General features: G+C 35.7%; 1 protein-coding gene across 1 annotated transcript; it reads left to right on the top strand.

Annotated features, from left to right (window-relative positions):
* The first annotated feature begins 4708 nt into the window (after positions 1-4708).
* LOC100329051 (popeye domain protein) lies at positions 4709-11355 on the top strand. Its single transcript, XM_002734990.3, has 3 exons — positions 4709-5318; positions 5850-5958; positions 7334-11355. The coding sequence occupies exons 1-3, from the start codon at positions 4783-4785 to the stop codon at positions 7805-7807; spliced, it is 1119 nt and encodes a 372-aa protein (XP_002735036.2). The 5' UTR covers positions 4709-4782; the 3' UTR covers positions 7808-11355.
* Positions 11356-20376: the final 9021 nt, after the last annotated feature.

Below are 20376 nucleotides of genomic sequence, written 5' to 3'. Positions count from 1 at the left end.
CGATTATATGGACTATATCGGTTACCACTAGTAAACGCGAGCCCGTATTTTACGGAATAAATTTTATGTTTGTGTAGTAGTACGTGGGTATCATTAAGATTGTTCTCAACACGTTGCATATGCACAATACAGGAATGAACAATTGCACAAACACCGGAAAAAAACACTGAACACTGATTGGATTTTTACACACCTGACCACAGAGACGTTGACATTTTTCGGTTAAGTTAAAATCTTTCGGAAAAATATGCTTGGTATTCGACTTTTCAAAATAAAATTGTCAATTGAGTCGATTATGATGAGAGAGATCATTGATTGATTGATCAGTATATTGACTAGTAGTTGGTTGATTGATCCATTAATTAATTAATTATTATTGATGGATTCATATTTACGATGGAAATTTACAAGAAAAGTGCCCAAAACATGTTCGGTCGAATTAGTTTGTTTTTTAATTCACATTTAAATGTCATATAAAGACAACCTCTTCGACTCCGTGTAGTTTTGTCTGAAATTATTACTCGGGTATTTTACATTCAAAATAGCAGTTCTTGATAAATAATACGTTGACTTAGGGGTGCTCAACAAGCCACGTAGTACGTTTTATAACGACTCTTGGCCGTGGTCACGGTAGGAGATTTCGTATTCGTGGGCCATATAAAAGAAGGCGAACTTCTGCTCGATGATGGTCACGGTAAGTGAACGCATGATCAGTCTCAGTTTCTCTCAAAATTTATTGAGCATATTCAATTACGCGATTTAAGTCAAATGAAGCGAGAGATCGTCCGATATTTAGTATGATTGGTATATGGAAAGGTATAAACGAATCGAACTGTACAGAGGTTTGCCATCTCCCGCGCATGCGCGTCCTTTTATCACCGCGAAACTGACGATGAAATTTACATTACCATACACTGACGGGCGACGTCATAATTAATAAGTGTTTAATGAAATGATTAATGACTGACGGTGATTGCTGCATCAGTTCCTCTGGTTAATCTTCGCCTATTCACTAGGAATAACCACGTTTATTGTCCGATATTAAAAATATAACAGGCCTTAAACGACATTGCTATGGCAACGCATGACTTTTTGTCAATTTAATTTGCTACAAAATACATTTATGAATATCATTTGCTATAATTTGTAACTATAGTCGCATCGAAGTTGCGCTCGATAATACAGTGGTTGTCAGGCAGCGTACGCACATGGCGTGGTGTTGGCCAATAGTCTAGCTATTAGATGTATCGCGAACGAGGTGCGGAAATTCAGCGAGACTAGTTTCTCCAGCGCCGGACATGCTTCCCATACGTGTAATGTAGCTTATACTTTGACAAGTGACACCACCTCTCTGATGGCGGCGCTGTATTCTGAGTTAGTTTCTTGGATGGGAAGCGAGCTGATAAAATATTTATTTTAAAGGGGAAACATTAATGAATATGACTGAACGTTATGGCCTGGCCATGGTGTTTGTGTGGTATGGAAGTTATTTCACGAGTGAGGCGGTGTTTCCTGTGGCCGTATTTTGACGTGAAAAAGCGAGACATCAATACTAGTTACATTTCTAACGACTTGCACCGACACCAATACGTGTTACATCTACAATGACCTGCACCGTTACCAATACGTGTTACATTTATAATGACCTGCACCGTCATCAATATTAGTAACATTTATAATGACTTGCACCGACAAAAATAAGTGTCACATCTATAATGATCTGCACTGACACCAATACGTGCCCTCACCGTCATCAATACTAGTTACATTTATAATGACTTGCACCGATACCGATACGTGTTACATCTATAATGATTTGGACTGACAAAATATGTGTTACAACTATAATGACTTGCACCGACACCAATAAGTGTCACATCTATAATGATCTGCACTGACACAAATATGTGTTACATCTATAATGACCTGCACCGTCATCAATACTAGTTACATTTATAACGACTTGCACCGACACCAATACGTGTTACATTTATAATGACTTGCACCGGCACCAATACGTGTTTCATCTATAATGATCTGCACTGACACAAATATGTGTTACATTTATAATGACCTGCACTGACAAAATATATGTTACAACTATAATGACCTGCAGCACTGACACCAATACGTTTTACATCTATAATGACCTGCACCGACACCGATACGTGTTACATCTATAATGACCTGCACCGACACTGATACGTTTTACATCTACAATGACCTGCGCTGACACCAATACGTGTTACATCTATAATGACCTGCAGCACTGACACCAAAAAGTGTTACATATATAATGACCTGCGCCGATACCAATACGTGATACATCTATAATGACCTGCAGCACTGACACCAATACGTGTTACATCTATAATGACCTACACAGTCACCGATACGTGTTACATCTATAATGACACGGAGAGACTTGAATACCAGATACATATAATGGCCTGTGCAGACACATGAGAGAAAAACTCAACTTGTGCTCATCAAAACTGCTCATATCCGGTCAGTATAGCAGCCGCTGATCAGAATTTACAAATACATGTGTATTCATAAAAAAACAACTGGCTACGTTCAACTGACTACGTTTCACCATTTGCAGTAGGTTCTCAGAGAATAGGACATAAAATATGTTCGCTATTTACAGTTGTCGCATCGTATATCTCTCTATGACGCATTCCATGAATATTTCTAATAGAACTATATGAGTTTAAGACATACACATCTCAGGGACGAATATAAAACCGGACAAGCCGTTGACAGTAAACCGATGGCGCACGTCTCGTATGACTCTGAGTATTTCTGAACGTGTTTGAATAATTGACTTCGATAAAAAATATTTGGGCAAGATACATCGTAAAAGAAAATGTATTGTTTTTTTGTTTGTTTTTTTAATTTTGTTTTTTTTGATGCTGAAAATACACATATACAAGTAAATCCATGACAGGTGCGCGTTAGAAATTTTCAACATTCCATCCATCTATATTTACTGCCAGGAAGAGGAGGGTTTTATTTTCTAAAAAAAAAAGTCATAACCGGATGTTTTATCAAAATATTCTATCAGATATAATTATGTTCATTTCATGTTCATTTTTTATTTATTTTTTACATAAAGTTAACATTGTCTCGTAACATTCTGATTACATTTCATGTAAAGTTCCCACATATGTTAGTTGATGAGCTGTCAGTGAAACGTGTGGTGTCACATCACATTTACAACGCGCACATTCGTCTCGAGTCAGTAATAGCAATAACTAATGCACACCTATATGGTGAAAGGATATCACAATATTGACTTATGTGACGTCATGAGATAGTAGACGTATGATGTGTTACCATAGTTTTCTGAATGATGCTTGCTTAGAACTTATAGAGCATCGCGGGGAATGTCGAATGTGAGAAATGTCGAATTAAAGTTAAACTTGAAGTAGTTATAAAAATGCCCAGATGAGGAAGGTAAACTAGTGACATAACTATGAAATTATTATTATTTTTGTTTGCCCCACCTCGCCATCTCAGTTTAATTCCAGGTCGCTGTGTGAACACCATTCTATACAATTCTGGTTAAATGAGCATACCCGTCTCCACAGTCGGCGACATTTGCGTCCGGGATCAAAGGTCACATGTGTTAACGTTTCTGTCGTGAACTTTGAATTGCAGGCTGACACGCTAACCAAAGTTGCGGTCGCGCAAGGGGAACTAAAAACACGTTAGCCGTAACTAGGAAAACGTGTGCGAGCACTGAGCACTGGCTAAAAAACGGGGTAAATCTGATTCGATAACAACTTGAAGGCCCGGGGGCGTGGAGGGCCATTACCTCCATGCTTAAATATTAGCTCGTTCGTGGACTAAACACCACTCACAATTGACACCCAATACTGCATGGCGCCCAGCTGTGTTTATTGGTTTGGCGTATTCTCTGCCAAAACGCAGTTTATTTGTTTCTACAAAGATAACAAATACTTAAGAACGCGAGCTACTCATACTCACTGAAAATACTTTGAATCCGTCGACAGAGGGCGCTTTGCCTTAAAATACGATGCATGCGGTTTCTATATTATGTTGGACATACTTTTCGGAGTGACAGCGATTTTGTTTACGGGTCAATTGAATGTCGTAATTTCTTTTTGCATGAAGACATATTTCACATTTTTCGGATAATTGAGATGAGCATTTTCAAGTTGGTCCGCGGAATGTGAAATTGTCCATCTGTGTAGCACTCGAATTTCAACGAGGTCGTCGGTAGGCTAACTGAAGAGACGGTGATCTGAAACGGCGATACATACATTTTCTGTAATAATATGATTCTCATAATAATGAGATACTATTACATTGACTCTAATGTATTGTCGCGTGTTCGAAAAGTCGGTTGTGTATGTATGTGGCGGTATGATAATATTGAGGAAATCTAACCGCGGATTTCTGTTTCCAGGGTGACGTAATCTTGTTCTTCGTTCATGTGTAGAATATGTGACTGCATATCATATCTTACGTACATCATATCTTTTTCTGTTTTGATTTTTTACTAGTAGACTCCCCGAGTCAAAGCGTTATGTAGCTGGCCTCAATCCAAGTAGTCTCATCACCTAGCATAGAATGATGCAATGCATAGTAAGTTTTATCGGCATCGTATATCTGACCTTTGAACTCTTTGAGATTCACACGTCTTCATCTGATATTTACAGTCGGAGTCGACGAGGTTGAGAAGAACAGTGTGTGACGTCACGCGGCAAAGAAGCCATTAAATCGTCCTCGCATTTTCCACAGCTCTTGTCAAAGATGGCGACTGCGGACATAACGACTTGGTCGAATGACTATCTCACCACGGCAGAAGCAATCACCCACGGTAACGCCTCGGGCGCTGACGGTTCTTGTGTCCATTTTATTGATCCTCAGCATGGCGTTTATCAAATCGGCGGTTTTTGGATGCTGCTCGGCTTTTTGGTACCGGCGAATATCGGAACCTATCAGACATTGTGGTTACGACTCATGTTATGTATCGGGTTTTTCTTCCATGTGTTCTGGGCCGGCCCAGTAAGCTGCTGGCCCGATGCCTTGGGATGGAACTTGGTCTTCTTCGTCATCAACGTCGGTCAGCTGGTGTATGTGGCTCACGGCATCCGACCTGTGGAATTCGAGGATGATTTGGGAGAGGCGTACGAGACATTTTTCAAACCATTCAACATCACCCCTCAGCAGTTCAAACGACTAGTTGGCAGGCATGGTGAATTGTACGAGCTTGATAAAACTGGTCACTATGCCGTGGAAGGGAAGTCACTGGTGGACGAACGATTGGGACTGTTACTTTCCGGCAGGTTTGTAAATTATTTTTGAATAAAAAAAATAATGTTTTGTAACAGTTAAACACTAAAGAAATGTTCGCACTAACTTGCTTATATTATATGAACAACAACAATACTGGAAACAAAAATAATACATAATAACGCTTTGAATACTATAATTTCCCGCCAATAATTTTGTGTCACATTTTGCACATTTTTATGTATTTTTCTAAAGCTTCTTTGTTAATTTTTGGCAAATTAACATATTTTCCCATTAAATACAACGACAGGTTAAAATAATTGAAATAAATAAGCAAAACAAAATTATTTTATGAAAATTGAAATTGATAAGATGTCGTGAGCACAGGAACGATATTATATCGTCTTGTTGATTTATTACTGCATATGATGAAGATTAATGAGGGCATGGAACAGGAAGGAATAAGTTAACGACGAGAATCACACCGTTCCATAACAACACTGACATGTATTACTGGCTCAACTGAACAGGGACGCGCAATTACGTAATTTATAGTTCATGTGTTTTTGTTTTTATCACGATAGGATGAAGGTAACTGCAGAGGGCGCTTTTCTTCATTATGTTAACAAGAATCAGTTTTTGGATTCTCCAGAATGGGAGTCTTGCTCACGTGAGTCGGGAAACCATTTCCAGGTATTATTTATTTGCTAATAATGCTATTAGTCGTTGTTCTATAATAAAATGTAACGAATGGTACGTACTCGCAAATCAGGTTACATAATATATTGAAACGCATTACCAAATCAATGTACATAATTTATTAGTACGTACCATCAAATCAACGAACATGATTTACTGGTACGTACTATCAAATAAACGTACATGAATTTCTGGTACGTACTATCAATTCAACGGTCATGATTTACAGATATGTACTATCAAATCAACGTACATAATTTACTGGTACGTACTATGAAATGTACGTTACGTACATGAATTTCTAGTACCTACTATCAAATCAACGTACATGATTTACTGGTACGTACTATCAAATCAACGTACAAGAACTACTTGTACGTGCTATCAAATCAACGTACATCTATTACTGATACGTACTATCAAATCAACGTCCAAGGATTACTGGTACATACTATCAAATCAACGTACATGAATTACTGGTACGTACTATCAAATCAACTAACATGAATTACTGGTACGTATTATCAAATCAACGTGCATAATTTACTGGTACATACTATCAAATCAACGTACATGAATTACTGGTACATACTATCAATGCAACGTACATGAATTTCTTGTACGTACTGTCAAATCAATGTACATGAATTAGTGGTACGTACTATCAAATCAATGTACATAATTTAATGGTACGTACTATCAATTCAACGCACATGAATTACTGGTACGTACTATAAAAACGTACATGAATTACTGGTATGTACTATCAATGCAACATACATGAATTTCCGGTACGTACTATCAAATCAATGTACATGAATTAGTGGTACAATTCAACGTACATGAATTACTGGTACGTACTATAAAAACAACGTACATGAATTACTGGTACGTACTATCAATTCAACGTACATGAATTACTGGTACGTACTATAAAAATAACGTACATGATTTACAGGTACGGGAATTTACTGTTAATAACATTTGACATAAAAATAATTGGTCTGTTTTTGTGAGAATCCAAATCTAGTGGACACAGCTCACCTATGTTCCTATACCTTAATAGATTATTGACGATCACATTTTTCACTACAGAGTTTGTTACTGCACAAACATGCAGTAATGAAGAGTACTTCTAATAATGAAAAAAAAACTTTTTGAATGTTTTAACAGTATTGTCGGTACGATTTATGTGAATAATACACGACCGCATTTTTCCAATATATTTCTTACTCCTGAGAGAAAGCTCGGTGATCCTATTTTTGTTACCCTAATTAAAAGCACAATTCGACTCAAACGTATTTTAAAGGATCCCTGTCTAAGTAAATGTACCATATATCTATACACTGACGTAATTTCCTGTTTGTAGGTTACTATTACAGCCGTTGAAAAGTGTCGCTATATTCAGTGGACGCGCAAGAAGTTGGAAAACCACCTTAACAGGGAACCGTTCCTGAGCGCAGTCTTCGAAGCGATCATTGGCAAAGACGTCATGACTAAGCTATATTCACTGAACGCTGGGTCCCATCACGACAGCGTCCACGAGATAACTGAGGAGCCAGCAACGGAAACGACCGACGTCGAAGGTGGAGATGACGCGCGAAGGGCCGACTTCCAGCACCAGTGGACCCCGGTTAAAGACGACAGTGATGTCGAGAGTTTGAAAGCTCGTAGTCACGGTGGTAGTACACCTAGTCTGACATCTGGCCTCTCCGTGGTGGATATTAGAGCCAGCATCGCATCTGGTAGAGGAGCGGCAGGAACACACCTGCCAAACCGCCTTGACAGCGCCGACGTACACCTATCAAGTGAGAAATCAAAACTACAACAAATCAGCGAGTAGAATTCAATTTGTAGATCCCTCCCCCTCCAAGGCATCATGTTCAACTATGTGACAACCGGTCACATACTTCATCTTTGTTAGATCGCATTACTAGCTACTAGGCGCCAATACTATTTACTCTCTCCAATTATTATCTACTAGGACCCATTAGTATCTACTAATCTTGATTAGTATCTACTATCAGTTAATACTAATCAGTTACTAACTAACAACAATTTTGAATATTCTTACCAATTATGTTTCAAAATATTTTAAAACAAAACCTGATTTTTTTTATCTGATATTTAATAATTATCTGGCAAACTAAAATCGGAGTGAATATTGGATATGTGATATTATTTTAAGTGATAATTTGGCATCATTTGACACGTGACTCTGTCCATTTCTTTCATAAAACCATCGATACCATTCAATCAATCGGAAAGTAGATTAAATTAGCTTAACACTTATGTAGGTCAAAGTCAAAGTCAAATTTCGCAGACTAAACCCTTGTAGATTGGTGAAATTAACCGAATGTTATAGAAAATAACTTTAAAATATCGGGAAATTTATTTCGTAACATTTGTTTACAACGCACTTAAAAGTACAAAATCATTATAACTAATTCGATAAGATTATGATGGATATTTTAAAAAATCAAATTAATTTGAAAAGTTCGAATCTACTTGTCTTGCTTCTTGTCAGAAAATGTGCAGATACAATCAGGCAATGAAAACACTGTCACTCTGTGTTATTTACGTCATTTCCTGGAACGTCATATTCGGTATTTCTAGTTGTGTGAAGCAAAATAGTGTACACAAACAAATGAATCCATACACTGCATGTGTGTTTAATTTTTCTCTAACACCATCTATTATGTAGCTGTGCACTTTTGCATACTGAATTGTGTTTTGATAATCGTATATATATGTGTGTGGGTAACTAGAAATGTATGTGTAGTATATTGGAATGTGATAATGTCCTGCTTCTATGTATCTGTTTTCATTGTGCAGTCATGTTTTTTTTCTGTGTCTGCGTTCTTGTTGTCTAACCCATTTTTTCCTGTTCTCTTTTTTTTTTGTTTCTACGTTTGTTTCGTCACAGCTATATCCGGTTCACTAAAGTTTCCCTGTTTGACGGGAGGGTTTAACAACACAGCTTACATCCAGAACAGCCCGGAGTACGAAACGTCAGTCTAACCATAACCATGGCAACGTGTGTATTGGCAGACATCACAAGCATGATGCGGTTGGCATGGCAATGTCTGTGGATGCTGCAATGATTGTTACAGTAACTCCTTTTTACCGCACCAAGTTTTTGCCTCATCGCACCCAGATGTTTATGCACGCACGTCAGTTTGGGTCAAAATTATTAAATAATGAAATACACGCTAGCATCCAGCAATGTGTAAAATATATTTGCGTTGTTAAATTTTATATTGTCACTAAATCCTGCGGACCGATAAGCAATAATTTTTCTGAACGTGGGTGGGTTCGAAATGAATGCTAGTTTTTTACGTAATAACACATGAATTCGGCAGCTCTAATGAAATCGCCGTATCTTAACTTTTTTTATTTTTTTTTTCAAAAATGTAGTTTTCAATATAATATTGTTTTATTGTCTTGAGTTTCAAACACATTCTAATTGAACTAATCATGTTTTAAATTTCTTCCACACAGAGTTCAATGTCAAAAATCCAAGTACATTACCATCATATTATCTCAACATATTTCTCCCAACAATAAAAATAAAATTCGCAAAACATAAAAAAAGTCGTAAAATAAGTATGGACGGTCCGCATGAAATTTAACGTATTAAGAGACGTTTGAAACGTTGAGCGCTGTGTGGTAGAATTTATTTTTGAAACCTTGTATTATAAACGACAGACATGATGTGATTTCACTTGGAATGACTCGACCAGCCACATAATGATATATACACAAGTTGAAACGGAAAGAATAAGACGGACGTCATGTGACCACTTGTCATCTATTTTCAGACGCGGATTCATGATCTGATTTGCTGCAGCTGTTATCGATTACTCTGCCACGTCTTTGTCCCCAACAGGTGCGCATACCTAGCAGTTATTTTGTACACTTCGGTAATTTCAGTTATTCCAACCAGGGAGCAGAAAAAAAAAACTTTCAAATAAAAAGAATTGATGATAATTAATACATTATTATAAAATAATTTATTATTATACATCTGTCACCGTAACGACATAAAGTTACAGCGTGCCGTAATTCTGCGGTATTTTACAGGATATTCTCATCCTACCGTATTAGGAAATGCGAATTCCAAATATGGAACGATTATGCGCGTAAGTGTCCTCTTGTAATGAAAACAAACATGGCTGCCTCCAGGGTTTGACCGGACTCCACGCAAAGAAGTTCGCTGATTCTGTTCTAAACTTTCTGTCTTTAGGCATTCCCGTGATGTATCTTTGAGAGGAATATATAAGATTATTACGTGGATATTTATATACTTTTCGGTATTCTCGTAAAAACCTCATATTATAATGTATTTAGTATGAATCACATAATACGTTCGGCGAACCATTAATAAATCTATAAATAATGTTTCCACTATTGTACCGAAATACCGGAATTGTTTACTTTTCTGTGAATATTGTTTTTGTTTTATATCTTCATAAAAAAATATAAAAAAAACATCAGAAACTAACCATTATTTAGAAATTAAAATGTGCCTATAATTCAAGCATTAACTACTCGGCCAAATAACAATACGTTCACAATCGGACACTACTAAAAAGGCTTCCTGTCATGGAGAAAACACAGCGTGAACATTTCGGAGTTAGTGGTAACAGCGCCCTCTTTGTCAGGTTTCCATATGAGCGTTGAAAAATAATGGCCAGCGATAACCTGATAAGTTTATTGCAAATTTTAACGCCACTATAGTTATCAATACGTCTGTCGCTATTTTATTGTTTTTGTTCGAACAGAATTTAGCCACAAATAATTAATTAATGACCTAATGCTTAGTGAAGCCAATGAAATAAACGCTAAAAATAGTTAAGGGTATTTTTATATACAGGATACTACAGTTTTTATAATAAAGCTGAATATATTCAATATTGGTGTTGACATCACGTATCATATGCCCGGAAATCATCAGATAACAAAACCGAATGTGTTATTTTCAACTAACTTAGGGATTTCATATTATAGCATTAATCACACTTAACTCGGCAAGGTATGATCTTTTTTTAAATGACTGCATGGCATTTGATTACAGTGTATTGATTCGCTGTAAAGTGTCTCTTTAAACTGAAATGTGTGAAACGTTAAGACTCTATCTTGTTCCTTGCGCAATATTTACTCAAACATTTCGAGGTTTTCGAAATTCCTTATTTTGTGGAAACAATAGATTTATTCGTCCGAACCAAATGCATTATGGGTAACCTAGCTATGTACTTTTGTAACTACTTTTTTATTTATTTAATTAATACTTTGGATTGTATATGTGTGATATATATATTTTTTATTTTATACAGTTTGACTTTGGTTGTCGTGTTTTGTTTTGTTTCCAATAAATATTTGTTTTCTTAAGTTGTCATGTCTTAAAATTTGATCACTAAGTGGTCTGTGAACATTGCTTTCAACGCGGTAAATAACTGCCATGGTTGCAGACATACACACTAAAATATAATTCATGTTTGAAGGCCTTAGCACGTCACAAGGTAGTTGGTAGAGGTACTGGCTTTTTCAATTTCAGACCAGCATCGACTCCCGGTTATGTCATATGATGTAACTACCCGACGCACATGGAGAAAACACGTTTTTGCAAACAACCAATGAGTGAAACCAATCATGTTTCAGTATAACGTGGCTGCACACATTGCAATATAATGCTCTGTATTTTGGAACTCAATACAATACAAAGTTTGATTAAAAAACAATTCAAACAGCTTCAATAAATTACGTGACTATTGAAGTTTTTTTCAAAAATGTATTTTATCGAATGAAATAGACCACTTATTGTTTTGCATGTGAGTATAGGTTAGTAATAACAGTACTGAATACAATAAAGATGTGTATATGTTTCCTCAACAGGGCAACACCGCCACAAACACTCACGTTTGTAATTTCAAAATTTACCCCAGCGTTCACACTTTTGGTCCGCTTCACAGAACATATACGTAATGATGTTTAAATTTAGCGATATGATATAAACTTAGTGCAATTTGCTTTTGTTGATCATTGCACTACACGAGTTCTGCGTGTTTATGTCATTGGATTGTGTTTGCGCCCTCTCTTGTTGACTTTTATTTGTTTTCATCTGGATATTTTAGACGATATCTCGAGCAGTCAATTATACAGTCAATTATAGAATATAAATTTAATGGTTATTATAATAGACGGATTAAAAACACCAACTGGCCCAAAACTGTATCAATGGTTTAAAAACAAAACGTTCTTCTGACAAGACTCGTGAGGGCGTTTTAGTAATCTGAAGTTGGCACAGAACTTGCTTTTGTACGGCTGACGCTGTGATCGTTCCATTGCATTGGTTGCGTTCAATTTACTGTTCTGTATTAGAAAGGTTTTTAGTGAATTGTAAGAAAAGATAATTAACCGCTCTGTTAAACAATTGATTGTTACATGGTGTGACAGGTATAACGTAATTACATGCTATGATTCATTTGTAACACAGATGCATATATATTATAATATATAAACCAATAAAAAAAATACAGAAAAGATGTTTTCACGTTAGGTCTCCATAAAGCATTCCATATGTTGACTAAATATGGTATGCTGTGACACGTGGTAATAATGATACTGCATATGTGGTATATATGTGAATGTAACCTAAGTCTCGCTAACACACAATCTAACATTTTTTCACCCATTATACCAGAATGTGCAATGCACTATGAAGACGGAAGTCAAGGTGTACAAATTCAACTTTTTGTTTATTATTTATTACTGTGATGTTAAATATCTATAGTACAATGATTATTTTGATTTTTTAAGTTTCTGGAAAGTTTTAAAATTTGCACGTATTTTCAATAAACCACTAGTTTTGGCAGTCGGCACATAATGGGGTACTAGTACCCATAATGGCTCCAAGCTGTTAAAACATCCTGCAAAGTTGTGCAAAGATATGGATACATTTGGATTGTTTTCAGTGCATTCTAGTGCATACTACGTGACGACGAATGTGATCTTCAAAGATTTACATTTATATCGCCATCCCAACCAAATTCCTCATAGAGTAGGTAATGAATACCAGTACGTATATGTACGGTTTACAGATTGTGACCGTAGGTGGCGTTATAGCCGATAACCAACACTTGTTTGTGGTGTTTTCATTAATATAAACACGGCCAGAAGAATGAGTCACATGACCAGGAATTGTATAAACCTGCCGTCTTCACCAAAGTCACGCTCTATTAAATCTTGCTTTGGTTGCATTGTGAATGTTCCTAGCAATACACAGACACATGATTACGTGTAGTCAAGGCAACAGTGAGGCAACTTCTGACAATTTCGTCTAAGGTACAAATAGACCACAAATTCGACGACTTGTCTGATAGGGAACACGTAGTGTGAGACAGAACTCTTGCACACGATTTGACTTAAGGTAGAGATGCAGTTTACCTGACAGGTATTTTAATTAGTTAATTAGGAAACCAAGATGACCTCCCTTGTCCACAAAACTATATATTTTCGGAAAGCTTATTGTGTGAATTTTAAACTTTTGTTAGTATTTTTTTATGGACACTCTAGTTTGAAATATGCACAAAAATGTGCTTTTTTGGTGAAAAGTGATTTAAAAAAAAATAGCTTCTAACCCATGCTTCTGTTTCCTGTCAAAATTGGCTTATGGGTACATCTGTTTACTATGGAGAAAGTGCCGTCTTGAAAACTGTCTACCAGTTGTCAATTTTGCAGGGCAGCAGCTCAAATTTCACTACTTCAAGTTTATGCATAAATTAACACCCAGGCTGTCTGTACGATTGTTGTAACACTGTTCAACCAAAAACAATGCCCCGACGGCGGTTTGAAGATAAACACATTGTCAATCATTTGTCAAAATTTCAAAACAAAAGGTCAAAGCGTCTAGGAGCTATTTTTTTTAAAGTTATGGGATGTGCACTAAAAAGAAGCTGAGATAATTGCTAATTTGCATAACAATTCACTCAGTAGGGAGTTTGCTAATGCTCATAATTGAAGTGGCTGTAACAGTTCCAAATTTAAATGTATTATCGTTTTGTTAAAAGTTAAATATAGTGCATAATATGGAGATACCGTCATTTTGTTTTTTCACCATGTTTCTTTTTTATTATTTAAGTACAGCCTTGCTAAATCTTGCTAAGCATTCAAAAGAGATAATGTTTGCACGTGTTATCTATATTTTAAAATCGTTTTTTGAGTATGTTTCACTATTCACAATTCTACAGAATTTTAACAGTCTATCGCCAAGACTGTTTGAATAAAATAAAAAGCAAGAAAAAGAATTCACTTCCAAGTGCCCACGAATCTGCATCTCTACCTTAAGATTAAGTGTATGTACATCACATATTCTGCCTAGCGTTCCATGGCCTACTTCAGAACGGGAAATCAAACAAATGCGATAATGCGTCGTTTTTTTGTTTTGGAAATGTCAAAAATTATTCTTGAATACGACCTGATATCTCATGTAATAACTTGCAAATAACTATAATTATTAATATTTTAGCACATACCAAGTATTCATTTTCCTAAGTCTTATCATGACACCAGCAACGTCTGCGGTAACGTCTGTACGCGATTAAAATCGACGAAGAGGAAGTAACTTGTATAATACAATCGAGTCTCTGACAGCCTTGTAAAGAGGCATTGTGTAACATTCCACTGGGGTAACAATAGTTCCTCAAACCAGAAAAAGAATTTATTTTTATCGGGTTCTCCTTGGGGAACCATTGAGGCAGCGATTTTGAACTGAAGAGCGGAGTAATGGTTTTGACCAAAGGTTTGAATGTGTATACTCATCTTTAATTTCATTCGAAAACACAGACGCAATTTACTAATATTTAAGTAAAAAAAATTATCATGAATGCGGAAGTGAAAGATACACTGGCACTCACTGTTTCCGATAATCTTACAATGCCACCAAAGATCAAGTGATTTCGGCGCAAATTAACAAAACCTGAGATGTGATATGGCAAGTGCAAGCGGATCCACTGGACAAATAATTGATTTTGTCTCGTCTTATACGATTACTCAACCGCCATACTCGTATAGCAATGTGTAATTTGACAAACTAACAAAGCAAAACTTTGATCACATAATTCGGGAATAATTCCATTGCCAAGGTCACAATCTTTATTCAAAACATTATTTTAAGAAGTTAAGACCACCAAGGCATGACTGACGATAATTGGTACCTGCTAGGGCGATATATTAACAAAACAACATGAATCAACAAACTCAGTGACACAGAGCATTTTTTGACTTGTATTCGAACAATGATTTCTAAAAGAATAAATGCAATTGTATTTTATGTATAACGCAAGTATCAATTGTTAAAGAATTATTTTGAAATCATTTAATATATAAATAGTTAAATGCATATGAAGGAATACATGTTCTGAGGTATTTATGTGGTCTGCTGAGAGGTTGCTTTTTTATACTATATTCAATAGGTTTATCGTCCGATAGCTTTATGTTTATTTGCTGTACGCATGGTGATCTATATGTCATCTGACGCCTTGTCACTGGATTTACCGAAAACACATAAAACGACACTGATAACAACCGAATTACTGACACAGTAAAATCCACAACTTTCGGCCAATCTTATAAATATATGAATAGTTGAAATTGGTTGAATATTATAAATATAACCGGCACCACTGTTTATGTTTAGAGCTTATACATTAATCTCACCTTTCAACTTCGATAACAGTTATTCCTCCTGTATTGATAGCATTTTAACCACAGCAGGTTGAGCCTCTGCCATTTAATTTAATTTAATTGTCTGTATATACATATGTCAGACTACGTCTTTAGTAGTGATATATAAATCATCATGCCTTCCTGAATAGAAATACAGTAACTAAGGGCAAAACGCCCCCAGCGATTAGTCATAAAAGTTGAAAAGTAGTATTTTCGATTCAATACTAGTGAAATATATTTCGCTCAATCGGCGATGATCCGTGAAGTAAACTCTTGAAAAGTTACAATCGCTAATGCATGACCAGGTATCTACTATCCCCAATCATGCATTTCACAATAAGGTGAAACCATTCGCATATGGGTAGGTTGCATTATCTTATTGTTCGTATTATATAAAACTATCTGTGTTTCTACGTGTTGCTCCAGACTTTGATAACTCAGCGAGGGGAGTGAGTTCTAATATTATAAATCAAAGGAACGTGCCACGATGCTTACAAGGTAGGTTCTAATTTAAAATTAGCACAAAAAAAGAAAGATGGTACGCAATTACATTCTAGGAGAGTTATATGGATTAGGTCTAATTGTTTTAAAAAATAATTTAGATGTAGTTTTATCTATTTGGTAATGCCACCCGGATCATTGTACTGTTAACGCAACTAATCGTAAAACCTGCTACTAATATGACATGGACGTAAATGGAAATGGTTGACAAAATGGTCTGGCCCATATTTAACTGTTTAGTAATCATTTTATGTATGGTATTGCATTTCATGGGTTTATGTGACATATTTAAAATAAATTTGTTTTGTTACAAAAGAATGCGGACAAAAGATTTGGCATGGTACAGTATGCACAATGTAAAAACATTCAGCAATACAACCCCCCAACAATCACGGTATACATTTATCTATGCGGCCCCATAATATGAGAATACAAATATATTCAATATTTGATACATACGGTGTATAATTGATGTCATCTTCAAATCTCATTACATCACAACTGCAAATCATAAACTAGACTTCCGGACGAAGAAAGTAATGATAGAGCATAATTCATAGCTGAAAAGATGCGAATCTAATTAGTCATTGCAAGCATCATCATTTTAGTTTCAAACCCCAACCTGAATATAAAATTTATACCCATGAAAACCTTATTATTCGTCAAACATACCTTGGCAAGTAACCAACTCTCACAATAAAAACACAAAAAAAAACAGAAGTTACATTGCGTGTGCAGTAATTTCCAGTCAGATCGCGACAAAGATAAGGGGGGGGGGGCTTGGTGTCAAAACATGTCACACAACTGCCAAGTCTGATTATTTCTGATCATCTCCATTCGATAAATCATCAACTGAGGTATACAAAAATTGAAGAAAACGATTAAATGAATCATTTAATATATACATCATGATTATGTGAAACACAACACGATGTAAGGTATTGATAATTACGCGAATAATTAGTTTTTGAATCGTGTGTGACCTTTAAGAAGTAAAGTAAGCCAATATCTAAAGTCATGAGCTATATCGCAAAAAATAATCTGAATAATAACGTTTAAAGAGTTCGGATGGTGGTGTTGATGAGTTACCTTGTATGGACATCGAAGAATAGGTGCTTTAGAACAGGCAATTATACTTTTCTTGCATAAATCATACTTGTTTGGAACTTAAAACCTAAACCGACATAATGGAAAATATCTAGGGAGGGTAATGTATTTTGGTTTCATAGAAATTGCTGTGTTTGAAACTAATCAATCATACTTTTAGTGCATGTAGTCTGCTGAAAACCTGAATAGTAATTTGGTAATTTTCAAAACCTTTTTTTGAAGCTTGTGTATCACCAAGAGTAAGTAACATAGCAATAGTCAAGACTACTTTTAACAATATATACAATTAGGAGCAAAATGTATTACCTAAGGAACTGTCAAATGTCATGATTTAGTGCTATATTTCCAATTTAAACAAATATTTTCCATCCACGCGATGACTCCAAGTTCTAAGCCGAACGCACCCTTGAGATAACAACTGATTATATTATATCAATGTATGCACGACTGGAAATGCACGATTGTGATTGAATGCAAGCCGGGCTATATTACAGAAAATGATCGGTGCGTACCTTCAAGCTACATCCAATGTTGAACATCGCTGCTCACGAATAATAAGCTATCATTCTTTCAATTACGCAAATAACCCAGTTTTAACATGTTAACATATCACAACAATTATTCAAATTATGGATCAAGAATAGTCAACTCATGACTAAAGATGAAGATTGAAATAGCTATGAGTGTATCGGAATGCTGATTCCGGAGGATGGGAACTGGGAACACAGCATCTCGAACGTGATATTCAGGTGGAATTTATTGTAATGAAGGTTACTGTATACAATCTCTATTCTGAATTGTTCAGAAGTGTTTTATTTAGCGAATGTCAATGACAAACTTGATCACAAATACCACGATAGTTTCAAACTCGAGGAGACCGCTCAGTGCATTTGATGCTTACAAATTTAAAATAAATCGCTTGTCCCAGTAACTTTATCAAAATGCACGATAACCCTTTTATAAAATCAAAATTAAAGTCTAGACAATGTAACAGTATAATAATCTTCTGTATGATTTCAGAGATTTTATGAAATTATATATGAAAGCAAATTATTGTATAGTTCTCTCGCTTAAACGTTTTTTTTTTTATAATTTATTCAAATAAAAACAACGAAGAGCAGTTCCTTTACAGAAGCTGAGACATAACCATACCATGCCCCTCAGAACTTGGGGGGGTGCAACGAAGACGTTCTGTGAGCGGTATATATACACGTACTATCTTGGACTGAAGTTCACAGGCAACTTCATGCTGTTGATAATCCATTTAAGCGAACAATCACATTTTATTGACCTGCACCAAATACAAAAATGAATCATTTTATAGTGGAACAAATTAAAGGAGAACGTGCAAATTGATGTTGCATTTTTATATAGGTTAGATAGCCTATTTAATACATGTATCACGTTTTTATGGTACAGTAACAAAACACTTATTCAGTCAACGCACATCATTTTTACGATCACATTCTTGTATCAAACAACTTTTGTTATGAATTCCTCGGCATCCTTTAAATCCCTAATAAACAACACCATTGCAAAATAGTCTATTCGTACTCGCATTTGATAAATGGTTAGTTGACAGCCACTGAATCAGTGTTATTTCATGCGAGTCCACCAATTCATGGGTTTTGTGTGATTGCGTCTTTAGTGATGATATATAAATCATCAGACTAGATATACAGTGCAAATGAATAGTATACGCTTAGAGGTGAGTTGTGAATGACAACGCACCCCCAGGGATACGATTGTCAATAAACTTTTACTAGTTTTTCGTCATGTAACTACAGGCGTGTGTATGGACGTGTCGAAGTTCAGTCTTATTTGCAGTCATTTTATATATTGTTATTCCTAGATGACGCGAATTCGCACATGGAAGTTAAATAGCAATATGTTTAATTCAAAACTAAATTATACTTTGGTCACTCGGTGATTATTATTATTAGCTACAAATTGTCCTCAACCATGTCTGAGTTCCATGTTCACCACACAATGCATATTTAGATATTTCAAAATAAGGCGAGACCATTCAACCCGTGAGCGGGTTGTATTAATTTATTGTTTGTATTGTATCGATGCAAATACACGCTACTTCGGACGGTGTTATAAAGTTATACTCCAAAAAACGCATGTTTTAATAAGACTAGATAAGTAATTGTCAATGACATATAGTCAACGTTTGTTTTATAGACTCTGGCACAATGTTATTTGCACTTGATTAAGTCTATACAAATGATTCTTATCAGCAAATAGGTAACATTGCAGTCAAAATCACCTCAATATAAATACTTATAATTATATTGATTCTAGAATTTCTGTCAAAACACAGTTTGGGAGAATTGAACATATAGATATTAGGATTCAAGTACAAACATGTGTATGTCAGGAAAATATTAGGGTTCAAAACACAATATTTTGGCATAAGTGACTTTAAATTCACAAATTATAATACTAAATATGAAATAAATTACTGTAAATTAAAGATGCAATTCACATACAATTTCAGGACTGTTTAATGTTTTCAAAATCCGTTTTATCAAATGCCACCACTGAAAAATGTCTTTGTTTAATCTCTACAAAGTTCCAAAAGTTGCAAACTTGGAATTTATCACATCCTCGTGAATTTTCAATATGGAGATTAGTCTCTGTCGCATAGACCATCACACATACACAATGCAGTACAGGGTAGGGATGCTTTTATACACTTGCTACGAGATGAACAACCCTTTTTGCACCCACAATGCACTAGTTCATAACAAGACTCTGCCGCTTCTGGCAGTGTCGTCCATGTTGGCTGGAATTCGTCAGCTGCAACATGCCATCCCCAGTAGCAGACGGTATTGTTGGCAATGGTGAAGTGGACTGTCCCCAAATATGGCCTCCTTGGTAAGTAGCTCGTAGTATATGTTGCACAAGTGCGTCTTGGGTTGGTGGAACAGCTTAAATGTGTCTTCCCTTCTTTGTGAATAAAACACGGCGGACATCATTAACCTTAATTAATGGTAAGAAAAAGGAATAAATGTTATAAATTATTCATATCTTGGTCATGAATAATCAATTTATCATTCAATTTAAATAAAT

The sequence above is a fragment of the Saccoglossus kowalevskii genome, chromosome 11, assembly GCF_978046115.1.
Source record: "Saccoglossus kowalevskii chromosome 11, keSacKowa6.1, whole genome shotgun sequence".
Lineage (NCBI taxonomy): Eukaryota > Metazoa > Hemichordata > Enteropneusta > Harrimaniidae > Saccoglossus > Saccoglossus kowalevskii.
Note: the sequence above shows the minus strand (reverse complement) of the source record. Positions and strands in the feature narration are given on the sequence as shown.